Source organism: Podarcis pityusensis, assembly GCF_964106645.2.
Source record: "Podarcis pityusensis genome assembly, chromosome: Z".
Classification (NCBI taxonomy): domain Eukaryota; kingdom Metazoa; phylum Chordata; class Lepidosauria; order Squamata; family Lacertidae; genus Podarcis; species Podarcis pityusensis.
Genome location: NC_138044.1, coordinates 13,990,834 through 14,009,414, shown reverse-complemented (window position 1 = coordinate 14,009,414; position 18,581 = coordinate 13,990,834). Strand labels below are relative to the sequence as shown.

General features: G+C 46.3%; 1 protein-coding gene across 8 annotated transcripts in view; it reads left to right on the top strand.

Moving 5' to 3' along the window:
* The window catches only part of RAPGEF1 (Rap guanine nucleotide exchange factor 1), a 109,426-nt gene that overhangs the window by 89,057 nt on the left and 1,788 nt on the right, over window positions 1-18,581 (top strand). For 4 of the 8 annotated variants that reach the window (XM_080990582.1, XM_080990581.1, XM_080990583.1 and 1 more), the window contains 13 exons: window positions 7-99; window positions 3,202-3,290; window positions 4,185-4,296; window positions 6,475-6,550; window positions 7,457-7,545; window positions 10,596-10,684; window positions 11,840-12,025; window positions 12,550-12,634; window positions 13,670-13,764; window positions 15,632-15,710; window positions 16,303-16,404; window positions 17,755-17,852; window positions 18,316-18,444. In XM_080990582.1, the coding sequence (XP_080846708.1) occupies window positions 7-99; window positions 3,202-3,290; window positions 4,185-4,296; window positions 6,475-6,550; window positions 7,457-7,545; window positions 10,596-10,684; window positions 11,840-12,025; window positions 12,550-12,634; window positions 13,670-13,764; window positions 15,632-15,710; window positions 16,303-16,404; window positions 17,755-17,852; window positions 18,316-18,444 (1,322 nt within the window). Of the gene's footprint in view, window positions 1-6; window positions 100-3,201; window positions 3,291-4,184; window positions 4,297-6,474; window positions 6,551-7,456; window positions 7,546-10,595; window positions 10,685-11,839; window positions 12,026-12,549; window positions 12,635-13,669; window positions 13,765-15,631; window positions 15,711-16,302; window positions 16,405-17,754; window positions 17,853-18,315; window positions 18,445-18,581 lie in introns of those variants that run through there. The other 4 variants (XM_080990584.1, XM_080990585.1, XM_080990587.1 and 1 more) reach the window with 2 other exon arrangements.

Below are 18,581 nucleotides of genomic sequence, written 5' to 3'. Positions count from 1 at the left end.
CTGTAGAGTGAAAACGCCAGTGAGGAGGCAGGGGAGGGTGAATACGTCAATCTGTATTCCTCCAGTCAGAGCAACGGGGAACTCCCTCACTCTGAAGGAGTAAGTAAAACTGCGGTTGGGGGAGACCTTTTTGCCAATATGTCTGGTGGGGCCTGCATGCTGGCTGGGCTGCTGTTGGAGAGGGGAGTGGCGCTTCTCGCAAAGCCTTTCTCCAGCCATGCGGTGCCCTGGGTTACTCCCAAGTAGGCCTGTCTGTTGGTGTGTGGGCTGCTCAGTGCTATTTTTCTGGTGTTGCTCATGGCTCTTAGGGATTTGGGGAGCGTTTTTTCAAACAGGCCTTGTGTTTTCTCCCCTCCCCTCCCCCATGCCACTTACCATGTGCTTTTGCGGCGCCTTCCCTCCCCTCCCCCCCCCCCGCTGTAAAACACTATGATAATTGGCTTCTATTTATATTTGATGAAACATTGCATTCATACATGGATATGAAAGGAAGATGCTTTGTACCTGCTGTTCTGTGCTCAACAGAGATATGCCCAAGTTGGGTGTTGAATGAATCAGCTAAATGGGGCCACCTCTTTGGAAAACCAAATAATCAATCCAAAACTGTAGTTTAACACAGTTCAACTAAGTGGCATCCTCTGCAATGGAGGCAAATGAAAAAGGTCTCAAGCCTTCAGAGCCATAGAGGAGGGACAGCTCACTCATTTTAAACCCAGGTGTATTTCTGTTTTACTAGGAACTCCCAAGATCCAAACATAGGCAACAGACATTTACAGTTGAAAGATCCTGAGTCTAAGAATTGGTTTTGAATACCAGTACTGAACTGAGGCCACAGCCCCTTCTGCACGCACCCACCCCCCAAACTAGCTTATGGTTATCTTCCCCTGTTCCACCTGTAAGCTTCTACATTTCAGCGATATAATATAGAGGTGGATGGGGGGACGACAACGACATTTCGTTGTTGCCTTTGCTAAACAATCCTTTCTGATCTGCTTGAAATCAACCAGAGATATACCAGTAGATCCCAAACTACCCTTCCACCCCCATCCCGGTTTAAGCATTGTGATGACATTCTGGGGCCTTGAAATAATGTGATCAGAAAAAAGTCCAGTCGCTTAGTTTTTATATCATTATCTGGATACTAAAAGTGAACTCTCAGTGTGTGTGGGGGGTGTGTGCTCGCATGCATCTGCATAAACAAGGTGTCACTATCCATGCCCAAGTGGAAGGCAGGGTGGGGAGGGGGACTCTGAAGATTTACAGAAGTATAGAAAATTTTGGTGGCGGATGTTGGGGGGACTCTGTTCAGGAGTGCAGAAAGAGAGAAGACCTAAGCATTCTTAGCGGGCAAATATTATTAAATAATAAAAGGGGGTGGTGGCATGGAGTACTCCAGCAAGGGCATGGTTGGCTGTTTGGAGCTCTTCCTCCACCCTCTTCCCACTGTGATTGGCCAATGCCCTTCTCCATTGCGGGCCCGAACTTCCTCTTCCTTTCCGTGCACCAAAGTGATTCACACTTGTGGTTCGTGATACGGTCATAGAAGATGGCGGACACTAAGGAAGGCAGGTGCGGCCTGGCTGAGGTGGGGGGGAGGGCAGAGCCTCAGTCACCCTAAGGACCACTCCTCTCCATGTTTGGGTAACCAGTTGCAAAGGAGGAACCACGGGGAGGGCTATTCTTGTAGACAGAAAGCATGGAAGAGGAGATATCAGGAGCTGCACTTTTCCCACTGCTCATCTCTGTGTTTCTAGTTGTGGGGGTCTAATCCAGCACTTGAAATAAAGTGTAACCCTTTGATGGCAGCAGAAACTTGTACTTTCTACTTCCTCCTGTGCTTTCCTGCTTAGAGGTGGCCTGCAGCTGTAGTCCAGGTCCACTAATTGAGAGGGGCCCTCTGGTCAGTGGCAGAGCCTCATGGGTGCAAGTGAGGAGAGAGAATGAGGCTGTGCCTGGTGGCTCAGCCATGTCCTAATGGACTTTTCAGTACAGAGATAAAAGCCAAGGATCTCATCAAGCCAAGTAGGAAGTAATCTCCCCATTCCTGCTACTTAGTTCTGGCCCATCGCCCTGAGATGGAAGCTTATTAAGCCTGGAACTTGGCACTCCCAAGTGGCGGGGGGAGGGCGGGAGTGATGAGGGGTTTTCAACTTCCTCCAAATGAGGGATTTGTTTATGCATGACCCTGATTTCTGCTGGGCTGGGAAATAACAGCTCTTCACTCCACTCATTGCTGTCAGATAACACCCACCCACCCACTCCATGATGCAATTTTAAAAGGTACATCGATGTTGCTCACACGTGGCTGTTACGGACTTTGTTGAATATTTGCCCAAAGCCAATGGGTTGGCACCCAGTTGGCAATGATTTTGAAACTTGCCAATGGTGATTGGCGTTCGATTTCATGTCACAATGACTCAAAGGAAACAATAACAGCGTGTGAGTCAAGAACAGAGAACCTCTGGCCATCCAAATCCTGCTGAAATATGAATGGCAGTTCCCATCATCCCTGAACATTGGCATTGCTGACAGAGGGTCATGAGAATCTCTGCAGGGATACAGACTCCCAACCCCTGTTAGGTGACCGGGGAGCATTCTGATTTCCCCAGGTTGGATCCAGTTATGTTATACTTGAGAGTAGACCCATTGACATCAATGGGCTAAACTTCATCCTAGCTAATGATTTTAGTGGGCCTGCTCTGAGTAAGACTCAAGCTACATCCACATCATACATTTAAAGCAGTATCGTACCACTTAACCAGTCATGGCTTCTCCCCAGCCCAAGAATTGTGGAAAGTGTCATTTGCTTAGGATAAAGTGTCATTTATTTAGTTGTTAGGAGACCACTATTTCCCTCACACAGCTTCAATTCTCAGAGTTCCCTGGAAAGAGGGATTGACAGATAAACCACTCTGGGATTGGTAACTCTGTAAGGGCAATATGGTTGCCTAGCACTTTACAAACTACACTTCCCAGGATTCTTTGAGGGAAGCTGTGATTGTTTAAAGTGATTTGTTCGTACTTTAAATGTATAGTGCGGATGTGGCCTTCGTTGGATACAACCCCCGTTCTAACTGAGTTGTACGTATTCTGTTGGTTTATTTAATTTGTACAGGTGGGTTAATTAGACACTGCACATTGAGTTGGCACCCCAGTGAGAGGTCCTGTGTTAATAACGCAAAGCTTGTTTCTCTTTGGCAGGAATCCCCAGCAATAAAAGACTGTCATGCCAAGGACTCTGCTTCTCTGAGCAGCACCCAAGGGAAGGAGAACCAAGATGAGAGTGAAAGGTGGGACTCCTGTTGCCTCTATATGTTTAGGGTAATCAGTTTGCTGGATTTATGCATCTTCTCCCTCAGGAAAAAGTCCACAAGAAATTTACAATGCAGTTTTTCAAAAGAATAAGTATTATTACCAGCTGGTTATGTTTTCTCAAGATGCAACTCATGCCTTCATATATTTGAAAACTGCCATCTACAACTGGAGGTGGAATTTTGGTTGGAATTATTATTATTATTATTATTATTATTATTATTATTATTATTATTTCCATATGACTGGGTTGCACACATGACAGGGCTGCCTTAAGGTGTTTTCTAAAAGTCAGATAGTTGTTTTTTTCTTTGACATCTGGTGGGAGGGCGTTCCAGAGGGCAGGTGCCACTACCGAGAAGGCCCTCTGCCTGGTCCCCTGTAACCTCACTTCTCACAAAGAGGGAACTGCCAGAAGATTTGCTGGAAGGGATGTAGGGGTGTTAAAAAAAAATTATCCTGGGGCTGGCAGGCTCAGCGGAACAGCTTGGCCAAACTTCAAAACCAAGGGCTGGGAAATGGAAGGCGGGGGTGGGGGGCTGGGTTTAAGTCCCATATTCTTGAGTATAGAAGCTCGACATTTCCACCATGGCTCCTTTGAGTCTGTATCAGTCGGCTTGTCATCATAAGGCAGGCTTCCCCCTCATAACACCATGAAGACTAGAACCTTCTCCCCCCCCAACACACTTTTCTCATGTGTGTTCATCTCCATCCCTTGTTAGCTTTGCCTTATCTCTACCCATAATCAATATGTTGATTGTGACCTCCTTTGGTCAGAGACCTACCTCTTGCTTACGTTAACATTTCTTTGAAACACCAGCTACACTGTGGGCTAGAAACTTGGCAATAACTATCTCTTGTTCCTCACCCAGGCAACAGAAGTCAGCAGAATCTTCAGAGTCTTCCCAACCAGAGGAGGAAGTAGATGAACTGTCCTTGACTGACCACAATGAAATCATGGCCAGGTTGACATTGAAGCAAGAGGTTAGTCCAGCAGCAGCATGGCTTTTATGCTATCATATTCAGGCCCGAATCAAATTGGATTGAATGCTAAACCAAATGTCAGAGCTGAACCCTTGAGCTAATATTTTCGTGTTAGCAAGCAGCACAGCTGAGTGTCCTTTCGTTTCATATAGAACCTTACTGCTGGATGGGACTTGTAGTCGTAAAACAGTAAAACAAGTTACTAGACCTTAGGGCCGCTGCAAGTTTTGAAACTGTGAAGAAACGTGTATTGACCTGGAAAAAATTTATTCATGGCCTGGGGAGTGAAGAGTTAACATCATCATAGGCCCAACCCTCAAAAGCATGCTTCTGCCATCACTACTGGTGTAAACTTTCTTTTATTGTAAGTGGTCCGTGACAGCCGATTGTCAAGCAGAAAAGTGTTCTGCATTGGGTGCTATGAACACACACTTTGAAACTTATCTCCACCCCCGCCATTGAACTAGAAACTTTGCTTTCTTTTAAAATGAAAGCTGGAGTTCTTGGGGTGCCACAAACTGCATGCCAGCACACAAGCAATGCTTGACAAGCAGCCTTGATTCCCAGTTATTCCCCTGAATGGCTGCTTTGGGTAAAGAAAGAAAGAAAGAAAGAAAGAAAGAAAGAAAGAAAGAGAGAGAGAGAGAGGAAGGAAGGAAGGAAGGAAGGAAGGAAGGAAGGAAGGAAGGAAGGAAGAAAGAAAGAAAGAAAGAAAGAAAGAAAGAAAGAAAGACCCAGTGGGTCCTCTGCCAGGCAGCCTGGCTCACTTGCTTTCCTGGGGCTCCAGGGAATGAGGCTGGGCCTTTGAAGCTCTCAGACTGTCAAGAGGTCCTGTCTGGAAGAGAGCAGCGATTGTTCATTTGTGGGCACATGCTTCATGTGCTTTTTGAGCAGGAGGCAGGAGAAGTGCTCTGGCCAGCCACGATCCGCCAGCAGGCAGGGAGAAGCCATTACTCATATCTTAAGTGGAATTCCAGGAGCCTTGCCAGAGAAATAGCTCAAGGATTGTGTCATGAACATAATTTCTCTGATAGATGCTGGTAGCCATCCACCAGCCCTCCTGGTGTTCTTTTCTATGAAAAGCCAGGTGCCATTTTGACGTCTTTTGCACATGTAACGCTTTAAAATCAGGTCTGTGTGGTATCTTCCCCCGCTGCTCAAAAAATCATTCCTCTAATTCAGGTGTGGGGAAGCTATGATCCTCCAGCTGTTGCTGAACTACAGTTCCCAACAGCCCCAGCAAGCGTGACCAATGGCCAGGGATGATGCAGGTTGTAGTTTGGGGGCATCTGTGGGGTCACAGGTCCTCCCTACACCTGCTCTAATGCAAGGATGGGCAATCTATGAGTAACTTCAGAATGTCTGAATGTAATTGCTGCATCCCTGTGGGGTCTGCATGGGCTTTCCAAGTAACATCTTTATAGTTAATCTGTTTCACTCAGCCTTTCGATGTACACCTCGAAGATCTGATCAAATTGTTCCTTGTGGTGGTGGGATCTGGCTCACGATACACCAAAGCCCACTCATACTGGCCCCCACATAACCTCCAGTGACAAACACATAGATTTTCCTTCTCCTCACAAGCCTCAAGAGTTCACAGGTGTCTGCCCACTCCCTTTAAGTCTGACAAAACAAAGTCAAGTTTGGGCTGGAGGTCACCTCCAGGGCGACAGCAAGCCCAGATATCTCTCCACCCCCCAGCTCAAGACTCGGCATGCAGCGTGAGGAATTTCTGTGTGGCTTACTAGTCTGTTCAGGCACCAGGGTCTCCCAGAAGGCAAAGGCAGGGGCTCAACTCACTTCGCAAGCAGAAGGCCCCAGGTTCAATTCCTGGTGTTTTTAGGCAGGGCTAGGGTTGTCATGTGTCCTCTTTTTCAGGGGTGAAATTTGAGACAAATTGCATTTATTTGCGTTGAATGGCCGTCATAGCGTCCTCTTTTTTGCTCTTTGAAGTATGGCAGCCCTAGCTGAGAGAAACCCCCTACCTGAACCCCAGAGATCTGATTGAAGTTGGTCCTGAGCTCTTGGGTGATGGACTGAGTCAGTATAAGGCAGCTTCTTGTCACAGATGACAATGTTGAAAATGGACCAATGGTCTAACCTGGTGTGAAGCAGGTTTCCATAGTTCCTGTGGAGCCACCTGAAGCACAATCTCCATTTGTTTTGCTTCTCATACAGGGCGACGACGGACCAGATGTTCGTGGCGGTTCAGGCGACATCCTCTTGGTCCACGCCACAGAGACCGACAGGAAAGGTATCACAGAAGTGAGAGTGGCTTGCTGAAAACTCCCCACATCACTTGTCACGTTTTGCAGATCAGAGCAGGCAGGATCCTTGAATCAGGGGCAACACGCAAAGGAGGATTCTGCCTAGCTGCAATCAGACAAGAGATAACATTCGCTGCAACAGTTATAGTTGTGTGCATCTGCAGAAGGGAGCGTGTTAGCTCCCTGTCTGCAAGTGGGGCCACTGTAGATTTCATTGGGGTATGCGGGCTTGTTGTTTGCATATTGTCAGTCATTTCCATTTACAGTACAGTTCTGATTGTTGTTTTTGCTTAGTAAGAGCTTCGAAGTTGACTCTGCACTGCTCACATATTCAATTTGACTGCGTTCTATCCACCTAGGTTCCACTCAAGAATTGGCTCATTGAAGTTAATGTACCTAAGCATCTTAGCAATTTCTGTGGGTCGACTCTGAGTAAGACACAACCCACTGAATGGTGACTAGATTCCCATGCAACTGAACACGCTGAAGTTGCCCTTCTTTACTGTGATATTGTTTGCTACAACATCTCTTGTCTTGATTGATTTTGAGAGTTGTACTGGAGAATCATGATTAATGAAGAGTGAGTAAGAAATTTAATAGTTACAGTTATTAGCAACAGCAGCAGCAACAACAACACACTGTGGTTTGGATGTTAGGGTTGTGCCTTAGAGTCATGTGTTCCAATTCTCTCTCTGGCTTCCTGACCCCCTAACCACGATCAGGGTAAACAGAGGCCATGTGTTTCTATTTTATTCTTCCCCTTAGGCATGTTTGCTAGGACGGATGAGCGTTGTAGTCCAAAACATTGAGAGGGCACCATGTTGGGTGAAAGCTGTTCTGTTGATTGACAGGTGTCTTCTCTATTCTTCTCTTCCTTCTTTTCTCCTCAACAGATTTGGTGCTGTACTGTGAGGCCTTTTTGACCACTTACCGCACGTTCATCACACCTGAAGACCTCATCAAAAAACTGCAATACAGATATCCTTTCAAACGCTCAGCAAATCTCCCCACCCCTCTCTCCCCTGCCCAAATTGTGCAGTGTGTCTACCTTCCAAGAGGCAGAACCCCTAGTCAGTTTAGAACAGTGTCAATGCGGCCCTTCCGTAGCGCATTGGCAGAGTATCTGCTTTACGTGCAGAAGGTCTCAATCGCCAACGTCTCTGGGTAAAAGACTCTTGCTTGAAATCCTAAAGAACTGATGCTGGACACTCTATTGTCTAGTTAGATGGACCATTGGTCCAACTCGGCATAAGGCAGTTCCTTAGGTTCCTATTTAAAATCAACTTTTTTTCAGGAACATGAGGACCAGATCCATGCTTTCATTTTAGGGGAAAGGCCATAGCTCAGTGCACCCGCTTTGCATGCAGAAGGTCCCAAGTCCATTCTCCATCCTCTCCAGAGAATGTCTTTTTGCCTGAAACCCTGGAGAGCCACTGACAGTCAGTCTGGGCAGTACTAAGCTAGGTAGAAGGCAGCTTCCTGTATTCCTTTGGGTTGTCAGTTGCACCCAAAGATTCAAAAGAAGGTGGTGTGAAGAAGCTTGAGGTTTCTCTCTTCTTCCACCCCGCAGGAACCAGGTTGTATATCAAAAGAGGAATTTGTGAAGACTGGAGTCTTTGGACAAAAAGAAGGGAATATTTAAATTTCCATTTGAGCTGGAAGGGGACCATTGCACTGTGGCCACTCCCTGGATGCTGTCGTGTTTTCTCTCCTTAGGCATCCATCACATTCACAAGCTGAGACACAGCTATATTTTGAAATTTGCACTTTTCTGAATTTTGTGATGCAGCTTTCCAACCCAAAAGCAGGCACAGAAAATGGGGGGGGGTGGATTGGGGGTGGGAAACCTCCACCCTATGGGCCAATCTTGGCGCACCAAGGGGGTCCAGTTTCGCCTGCAAGGCCATTTCCCCACAAATGAAGCCCACCCACTGTCTTCACTGGTGATGTCAGCAGATGGGCAGGAACTTCTCCTTTAAGTGAGCTGCAGGAGAGCAAGCAGAGAAAAGGCTAAAGAAGCCTGTGAAGTGCAGGCTTCTTACCCATTCTCTCCCCACCACCTGCTTCAAGGAGAAGTGTGCTTAGTGGGACCACAGCAGGAAACCTGCATACAGAGCTACATATATATCAGAAGAAATGTGCATGGAAGTTGCTTTCTGTTTTCACACAGAGTTTTTCTTGGGAGGGGGGGGGGACATGTGTAAGTAGATGCAGGAATGGGTTGAGCTGAACTTTAAAAACAAAAATCTGAGAGTAACCAGAATTGACAGATTTATCCATCAGCATCTTTCATAAGGGTTACCGTTTCTCTTTAAGGTTTCAGGGTAGATGGCCGTTCTTGCCATTCCCTCTCCTCCCTACAACCATCATCTTCAGTTCTGGGGGCCAAATGAAGCCCTTCAGGCCTCTCTTGTCTGACCTTTGGAATTATCTCCAGGTCACAACTCTTCTCTTCAGGACACACACATACACCTCTCACTGGCCTTGCAACAAAACCTGAGTGCTTTTGCCAAGCTGGAATGCATCCTTGAACTCTGATAGTGCCTCTTGCTTGCCTGGTTGGAGGGTAGAGTTGTGTGTGTGTGTGTGTGTGTGTGTGTGTGTGTGGGAACTGGCCTAATGCACAAAAATAAATTTTACATCCATTCCTCTACCCATTTTTGCCACTGGCCCTTCCATGTGGCCCCCACAAGGTATCCCATTAGGGAATATGGCCCTTGGGCTGCAAATGGCTCCCTGCCCCCAATCTTTCTGCAACGGTAGGGGTTTCGTGTCTCTCATTCTCCTCTCCCCACCTTCCCTTCCACTCCTGCACACAAAGGGAGTGATGCCTTCCCTTAGTGTTGCAGAATGCCATCCTTTCTGCCTTTGTCCTAGGGCGATATATTTTTCTAAACCACCCACGTTCTCCACTTGAGCGCACAGGCCTTGTGGCTTTGCCGGTCGTGTGCCAGCGTGTTCCAGAGGCATGGTGCCACACCTGGCTCATCACTGCCACCTGCTGCCAAGAAATGGCCCCTGCTGCTGATTAATGTGACGCAGCAGCCTCTGCACTGCCCTCCTCCCAGCTGTCGGTGGAAATCCTTTGCTCGTGGCCAGAAGCTATAAATCTATGCTCCCATCTGCACAGGCAGGAGTGAGAGCAGCAGCATTCTCCTCTCAGGCAGAAGGCAGGAATGAAGGTGTGTGTGTGTGTGTGTGTGTGTGTGTGTGTGAAGCCCCTATTCACTTTTATTTCTGCATCTCCTTTCTTTCTGTGACACCTCTCAGGGATGTGGGTAATTAGAACTGTGCTGTTATATCTGCTTTGCCTAATAGGTTTCAAGCTGGATGAGAAGCAGAAGCTTTGGAATAGTAGTAATAATAATAATAATAATAATAATAATAATAATAATAATACCCCATCCATCTGACTGAGTTTCCCCAGCCACTCTGGAAGCGGCACTGTGCCTTGGGAATAGGGATGGCCAACAGACTGCTGAGCTTTTCTTTTGTAATTATGACGACTAGCAACTGGCTATTATTTTTGCAGTGTCCTTGGGTGCATGTGAATCCTGGCATGTCAGCCAGGAGCTCTGGGTACGAGTCTTAGTGGAATGGGGTCTTTGAGCTCTTTGGGAGAAGCTGGATTTGACCTCACCTGGGAGCATTTACAGCCAAGCCGGGCCAGGGAGAACCAAACAGGTTTCCTAGGTGGGCAGAGTTATCCTGGAACCAGGAAGATAACATGCAACTGTTTCTTCTTAGCCTGCTGCAGCCCAGGAATTGGGATCCCTTTGCTCTCCAGATGTTGCTAGACTCCAGCTCCCATTATCCCCTGCCAGCATGTCCAGGGGTGATGGGAGTTGTAGTCTTGTGTCATCTGGACTGGCAACAGGTTGGTGATGCTTGAGTTTAATACTTCTCCCTGAGGCGCCACCCAGGTTTAGAACTGGAGGGTTCACTGTAAGGTGCCTTAAGGTGTTCTGCATTGGTTTGGTCCCTGCAACTCAGCTATGTCATGTTAGTCCTTTAACTTGCCCCTCAACATATGAGAAATTCTGCCACTGTCCAGACACCTTCAAGAAGCGAGTAAGCAAGAACACCTTCTTCGTCCTGGTCCGAGTTGTGGATGAGCTGTGGTGAGCGAGTTTTTTCTCACTTTCTATGCACAGTTGCATGGATCTGAAATGCCAGTCATTTCACCACATGGAGGAGATTTATCCTTCCTTTGCAAGGTTACCCAGGGCAATGGACAGAAGTCTTTACAGTTCGTGCTGATGAGAAACTACTGCAACCCAATCACCACTACTGCTGGTCTTTATGTATTTTTCAAAGCATTAAACATGCATTAAGACAATAGAGAAGTTATTAGATCTGTACTATTTAGCTAGGGGGACGCGGGTGGCGTTGTGGGTAAAACTTCAGCGCCTAGGACTTGCCGATCGCATGGTCGGCGGTTCGAATCCCCGCGGCGGGTGAGCTCCCATCATTCGGTCCCAGCTCCTGCCCACCTAGCAGTTTGAAAGCACCCTTAAGTGCAAGTAGATAAATAGGTACCGCTGTATAGCGGGAAGGTAAACGGCGTTTCCGTGTGCTGCTCTGGTGCTGGTTCACCGGAGCAGCTTCGTCACGCTGGCCATGTGACCCGGAAGTGTCTGCGGACAGCGCTGGCTTCCGGCCTCTAGAGTGAGATGAGCGCACAACTCTAGAGTCTGTCAAGACTGGCCCGTACGGGCAGGGGTACCTTTACCTTTACCATTTAGCTGCTTCACAGCACAGATTTTGGGGCAGATGATAAGAGCAGCTGCTTTCCTAAGTGGCCTTCATAACAGATGCAGAAAACAGAACTTTTTCTGCTGTGATCATGAGGACTAGCAGCTGGTTTTTGTGCCTTTTTAAAAATAAGCGAAAACTCACATCATCAGAATGAAGAGTTTTCATTAAATATGACCATGGCAGGAGCCGGCCTAGAGATTGTCACCAGCTCTGCCCCTGGATCTGATATTGGGGGTGAGGGGAAGTATTTTTGCTCTTTATTGAAAGCAAGTCAGCCTCTGATATATTTTTTTCCCTTCAATTTTCCCCCCAAAAGTCTGCCTCTGATATTGGCTGTAAATTCAGGACCTTGTGCTTGTATTTCTCCTCCTCTCTTTCCCTCTCATGCCGTGTCTTTTTAGACAGCTTTTTGGGGTAAAAAGCACTGGTTATAAATGGTGTGGGTGAGTGCAGCACATGTACATATATACTGGCTGAAGGGGACTTGCTCTAGGTTTCTCACACATTTTCTTTCTCAGTTTGGTGGAGCTGACGGAGGAGATCCTCAAGCTGCTCATGGACCTTGTGTTCCGCTTGGTCTGCAATGGGGAGCTCAGCCTTGCCAGAGTCCTGCGCAAAAATATCCTTGACAAAGTGGATCAGAAGAAAATGCTGCGATACACCAACTCGATCAAACCTCTTGCGGCTCGATGGGTGGCAGCCAGGTGAGATGGTGCTGTTTTTGGTCTCTGCCCTCAAAAGTAGGGGGAAACCCAATCCCAAGCTAAGGATCCCAAAGTGTGAAGTATATTTGCTCAAATATCTTTTGCAAAACGTCTGGCACTTGCAAGGTTCAAATTGCTTTAATTCACATATAATTTCTTGCAAGTATTCAGTGCCAGAGAAGAATGCAATACTTGCAGTTCGTTGGAGTGAATTGTACCACGCTTGAAGTGCTTCTTGGTGCCCACATTATTGTGTATGATTTCTTTTCCTCACTACTCTGGAGTACTTTTAGGTCAACAGGAAAGCAGTCCCACTGAGTGGGAACCTGCTAAAAAAGTCCAGGAAGCTGGGGGCGGCACCTATATATTTATCCTACCTTACTAGTTTCTGAGATGTCACCAAACGTGTGCAAACCTCCCTCTGGAACTAAAATGACTTGAAACTTGGGGAGGCTTAAAAAGGAAGAGCAAACTAAGACACTCCGGAGTTTGTGCATCACCTTTTTCATTCTTTCCTTGTCCAGACCAGGGACCCTCCACGATTTCCACAGCCATGAGATAGCAGAACAACTGACCCTCCTGGATGCAGAGCTCTTTTATAAAATTGAGGTATTCCAAACAACATGTCAGAGCTGGCCTGTGTTCTTGTAGAAGAAGCACCTAAACCGTACTTAGAGGGAGAACAGCCACTGTCCCACAAGAAATACATTTTGTGAAAAGGTGAAAGGCTCCTGTTAGCCCAAAGCGCCACTCATAGGTGGCTGCCTGCTAACTCCATGGTTTTCTGGTTCCTGGGGACACATTCACACTTAAAACATTTAAAACACATGGCTTCTCCCGAAGAATCCTGGGCACTGTTACTTGTTAAGGGTGCTGGGAATTATAGCTCTGAAAGGGCTAAGCTACTGTTTCCAAGAATGCTTTGGGGAATCACAAGACTGTTAACATGGGATAGATGTGCTTTAAATATATGGTGCGGATGTGATGTGTGCTGGCCTCCCTCCCAAACAACTTTTCCAGGGTGGGATGCAGCTTTTTAATACACACACACACACACACACAGTTTTCTTTTTTAAATATTATTATTATTATTATTATTACCCATACCAAACTATTGCAAAAGTAATATTGATTAAAGTATTAATATAAATTAGCCTTCCTCTCGCCTTGAGCTGGATTTCAGATTCAGATTCCATTTCTTTAAAGCACACCATCCTATTCTACATATAGAATTAAGAATCTTCCACTTAACATAACATGCAATCTACTGCAAAATACAGTACTAGTGTTCCCTTTACAGCATTCATTGTTGTTGTTTCTATAACCTATCATCAAAACAATTGACTCCATGAATTGGATTTGCATTTCATTTTTCTTCATTCATCTATCCATTCTTCAGCTGATCCTGTTTTTACTTTTAAAAGACCAAACCATTTTATTTATAGTTGGAACTGTCCTACTAGATTCCTGAATATTTATAAAACAAGTAAGCAGTTGCATGCATAGACATTTTGACAGTGCAGCTTGGGCAGCTCTCGGTGTCAAGGGGAAGCCCTCCCTTCCCTGGACGTATCTGTGTTTTCAGTGGCAAAAGGGACAATTAACTTTTGTCCCTTTTGTCACCTTTTTTTTTTTCCTTTGCAGATCCCTGAAGTTCTGCTTTGGGCAAAAGAGCAGAATGAAGAGAAAAGCCCCAACTTGACACAATTCACCGAGCACTTTAATAACATGTCCTACTGGTAAGAAAGACAAAAGAGCAACAAATCTCACTTCCTGTCTGGTTTCGGAGTTGCATATTTTGTTGGGAGGGGAAGCTGCATTGATGACAAGAGGGTGTGTGTATTTTGAGGGATCACAGGAAGGGCTGCGGTTCTGAGCAATGCACAAAGGAAGTCCCTGGTTTGTGGCTCACATTTTTTGACAAGAGGCAGGCTTTGGAGGTCTAAGAGGTTCATTTTTATTCAGAGTAGTGCCGTGAAGTGTTGTTTATCTGTTTACTACAGTTCACTTTTCTGAATGCAAGGTCGCCTACACAGTTCTTCCTCTCCTTTCCTATATTTTATCTTCACAACAGTCCTGTGAGGTAGGCTAGTGACTGGCCAACATTCCAACATTCTAACCACTACACCAGGCCATGCTAGATGTGATCTCCGGGCAAAACATCCTCCTCCCCATGAAATCGAATCCAGCTTATTCATGCCCTCCCACCATAGCACTTTGCATCTTCCCACACCTGCATTAATTTGAGGGAAAGAACGTAGCTCTGGTGGTGGAGCCTGCACTTTGCACATAGATGATCTTATGTTTGATCCCCAGCATCTTCAGATAGGGAAAGAGTTCTGTCTGAAATCCTGTCCTGGAGGGTCACTGCCAATTAGTGTAGACTAGCCGTCACCAATTAGGTGCTCTATAGATGCCTTGGACTACATCTCCCATCAGCCCCTGCTGCCTGGGGCTGATCGGAGTTGTAGTCCAAAACAGCTGGAGGGCCCCAGGCTGATGTTCATAGCTCAGCAACAGAGTGTCTGCTTTACATGCAAAAGAATCCAGGTTCAGTCCACAGCATCTGCAGGAATGGGAAAGTCCCTCTTCTGAAACCCAAGAGAGCGGCTGCCAGAATGTGTAGACAATACTTCCTTTCTTTTTGAATAAATTTTATTAAAATTTGGAAAAAAGGAATACAAAAATTAATATCAAATATCTTTTTAGCAAAGCTAATCTAAATAAAAACACAGGGCAGGAAAGAAGAACAAGAAAGGGACAGGAAGGTAGAGAAAGCTTACAGGAAAAAGGAAAAAAGAAAGAAGGGAACAGGAAAAAGAATTTCTGATTCTTCATTTGATTCTTCATATAATGTTGAGCCCTTCCCTTAGAAATTGCCTTTCCCCCTCTCACCAATCAACCCACCTTTTGAGGTAGCACAATCTACTAGTCCTCAGGAAAGGTTGCTGGGGACGACATAGCCTTCCTCATCCTGTCAGGTTTTGGGGTGGTGGTGGGAAATAGGACAAGACTGACATTGGGATCCCTGCTAGGAAAAATGCAACGCACTGACTCACAAACATCAAGAAATGTGTTCCACTGTCTGCTGTTCTGAAAGTGAGTGCTGCAGATTAGTTCCTGTGTGTAGGAGGTGCACATGTTTCTTGGTCATTGAGAAAGAGAGAGGAAAGCTTTTTGCGCAAGAGAGCAATCATTTTAAACAATAAACAAAACACCCAAAACAAACAGTAAACAAAACAACCAAATTTAACAATTTCCACATAGAATCATAAGAGCCAAAAAATTAACAGCAACACCAGCAACAATACCACCCCCAACAAACGCCCTAAATGGCACCCCAGCCCACGATTCTGTTCCACAGCCTCAGCTTTTGTAGCTGGAGACAGTCAGGACGCTGCCCTCCCAGGCCAGGTGGAAAAAGGCCTGCAAGGCAGGGGGCAGGTCTTCCAGGACTCTCAGCCAAGATGAATCAGGAAGCCAACATTACTGGTGCTTCAGCCAGCGCTTAGCAGCTCAGCAGGGATTCCTGGATCAGAAACCTGCTTGAACTGTTTAATCCTGATGGCTGCGTTGTTGCATCTCTCCCAATCTGCAAACTCACAGGGTCCGCTCAATAATTATGCAGCAGGAGAAAGCCCAGGACCGAGAGAGGTTGCTCCTGAAGTTTATAAAGATCATGAAGGTAAGTCCTACAAAGGGTTGCTATTACCACCACCACCACCATCATTGTGAGTGCCCAGGGACTTGGAGGTTTGAACCTCAGTGATGTGATGTCACAGCCTAAGGCTGAAGCCCAATCTAGGGATACACCTGTGTGGGTCAGACTGGAGATGCTTTGTGAATTTTGGCAGGTCCAAATTCCAAAGCAGACTCACCTGATCCACAGTTCCAGGACTAAGGTGTCACCAAATTCCAGGAAGTTCTACATCTTCCCACAGCCCAACCCTTTGCCCTGACAAGTGGCCTTTCATTTCATTTTGCTTCATGTGTTTATATCCCACCTTTCCTCCAAGGAGCATGCGTGGTTTGCCCCCTCCCCATTTTCCCCCCACAACAACGTTGTGAGGATAACCTTGAAGTTGGCTAAGCAGCACAGTGGCTGCCCCAAGGCCACCCAGCGAGCTTCCTGCCCAAGTGGGGATTTGAATGCTGGTCTCTCCAAGGCCCAAGCCCAGCATTCTAACTACTATGCCACACTGCCACCTTCTCCCCCCACCCCAGAACACCTTGGAACACCTCCAACCCTTCGTCCTCTTTTTTCCGTTTTGCTCCAGCACTTACGAAAGCTCAACAACTTCAACTCCTACTTGGCTATACTCTCTGCCCTGGATTCAGCACCCATCCGGAGGCTCGAGTGGCAGAAACAAACCTCAGAGGTCGGTTTTTCAATATATATCTTTTCAAAAATGTTTTCGTCCTATGTTTCCAAAAGTTAAAAGTCCAGCACTAGAAAGAACAAAGAGCAAGCGTGGCTGCCTTTGTTTCTTCTTGACTAGTTAGTTAGCATAAAACTACAGTCTTTTCTGTCCAAGTTAATGCACTTCCTAAAATAAGCAACTTTGCTATTTTTACTCTACTAATATTTCTCTGTGTGGGATTGCAAAAGGTAAAGTCAGCTGTCTAGCCAAATTCAGAAGCCACACTCTGCATACCACAGAGGAGCTCACTCCCGCTTTGCTCTTCCCTGGTACTTCAGTCTTTGCTCCTTGAAGCAGATGAAGATGTTTTGTATGAACAAAACCTTCCAGATGTTGTTAGACTCCTCCACCACCCCATCAGGCCTAGCCAGCCAGGGATGACAAGCTGTAGCCCAACCACATCTGGAGGGTACTGCATTGGCTAACATGTACACCTTGCCTTAAAGGCAGTGCTTTTCAAAGGAACCACTCAATGCCTTCTGCTGCCAGTTGTCAACTCGTTTGGGGTTTGTTTGTTTTTTTGGTAAATAGCTTCTTATAGTATTTTCAACAGTGACGGTACATAAAAAATGACAACAGGAGCATAGCAAAAGAGAAGAGCAAAACGGAAAAAGAAAGAAGGGAGAAAGAAGGAGTGAGGTGGGGGAAGAAGGGAGGAAACCATAATTAAAAAAAAAAAAACAAATTAAGCAACTTCCCTGTTCCTGCCATCCACATTATAAAACAACAAACCAAACATTAAACATTTGGATCACCACAATTTCAGTATACATGAAAGAGAAGAACACAGCATATTACAGTCAGATGTAATTCCAGATATCCCAAGCTTGAGCAGACAGTTGTGTAAGAAATAAAAGAGTTCACACCATTTGAAGAGAGTCTGGTGCTGATAATCCTCCTTGTCAATATTTTGGAATGTGCGTGATTTCTCCTGTATAATCTCAATATTCCATAAAAGGTGGTATCCCTTGTCTAGCGCAAGCTCTTGAGTTTCTTTCCAGTGGATTGCAGTAACAAGATGGGCTGCCACCAGTCATCAGCTGTTGATGGGAAACACTGTGTAGTAAAGTGCGTGCCCTTCAGTTTTTCACCACAACCATGAGAGCTAGTAGCCACTTGCTATTTCTTTTTTGTTGCTGTTTGGCAGGAATGAGGTTCTTGAGGTGCCAGATTCTTCTGTGTCCCATAGCAGAATACAGAGAGGTGCATCTTTTGCCTCCCGACGCACCTGGATTTGTGGAGCATCCAAATGTGTTCAGTCTCTCAGACAATTCATGCTATGTCTCCATGTTTTGTGTCTCCTGCCAGGGTCTGGCTGAGTATTGCACTCTGATTGACAGTTCTTCCTCCTTCCGGGCATACCGAGCTGCCCTCTCAGAGGTGGAGCCGCCTTGCATACCTTACTTGTGAGTAGCTCACACGGACAAACATTCTCTGGGGTTTCACTGCTGGCTGCAAGGGAAGTCTTGCAATCCATCTGGTCCACCTCACCTGCTGCTCAGTTTGGGGAAGTCCAGAGGAAGGTCATGACCAACAGATGGCTGGCCGAATCTCTCACAGCAAATGAGAGACCACTATCCCTCCAGGTCAGGAGCAGAGATCCCATCAGACCGAGTAAGCATGGCCAGGGGTCATAGGTGTTGTAGTTCAGCAACATCTGGAGGGCCAAAGGCTCCCCACGCCTGCTTTAGGTCAACAGTTCCCTTTTAAAACTGCTGTTCCCATCAAGACATTTCTCCTGGTGTTCACCAGGAATCTACCCTCCTGTAACTGAAGTCCTGCCCTCTGGGTTGGACCCAGAGATATTAATAGACCTATGTGAACACATTTGTCATTTCATCTTCCACTTTCACATCTCTTTCTCTCCAGAGGTCTCATACTGCAAGACTTGACCTTTGTCCACTTGGGGAATCCGGACTACATTGATGGCAAAGTCAATTTCTCCAAGCGCTGGCAGCAGTTCAACATCCTGGACAGCATGAGGTGCTTCCAGCAAGTGTAAGTGGTACCCACTGCTCTCTTGCATTGTGCACACCTATGAACACCTGAGGACTAGGAGCATGCGATGTGTGACTATAGCAAAGAGCAAGAAACTTGTCTAGACTGGCATTTTATGAAAGGGTGGGGGGTGGAGA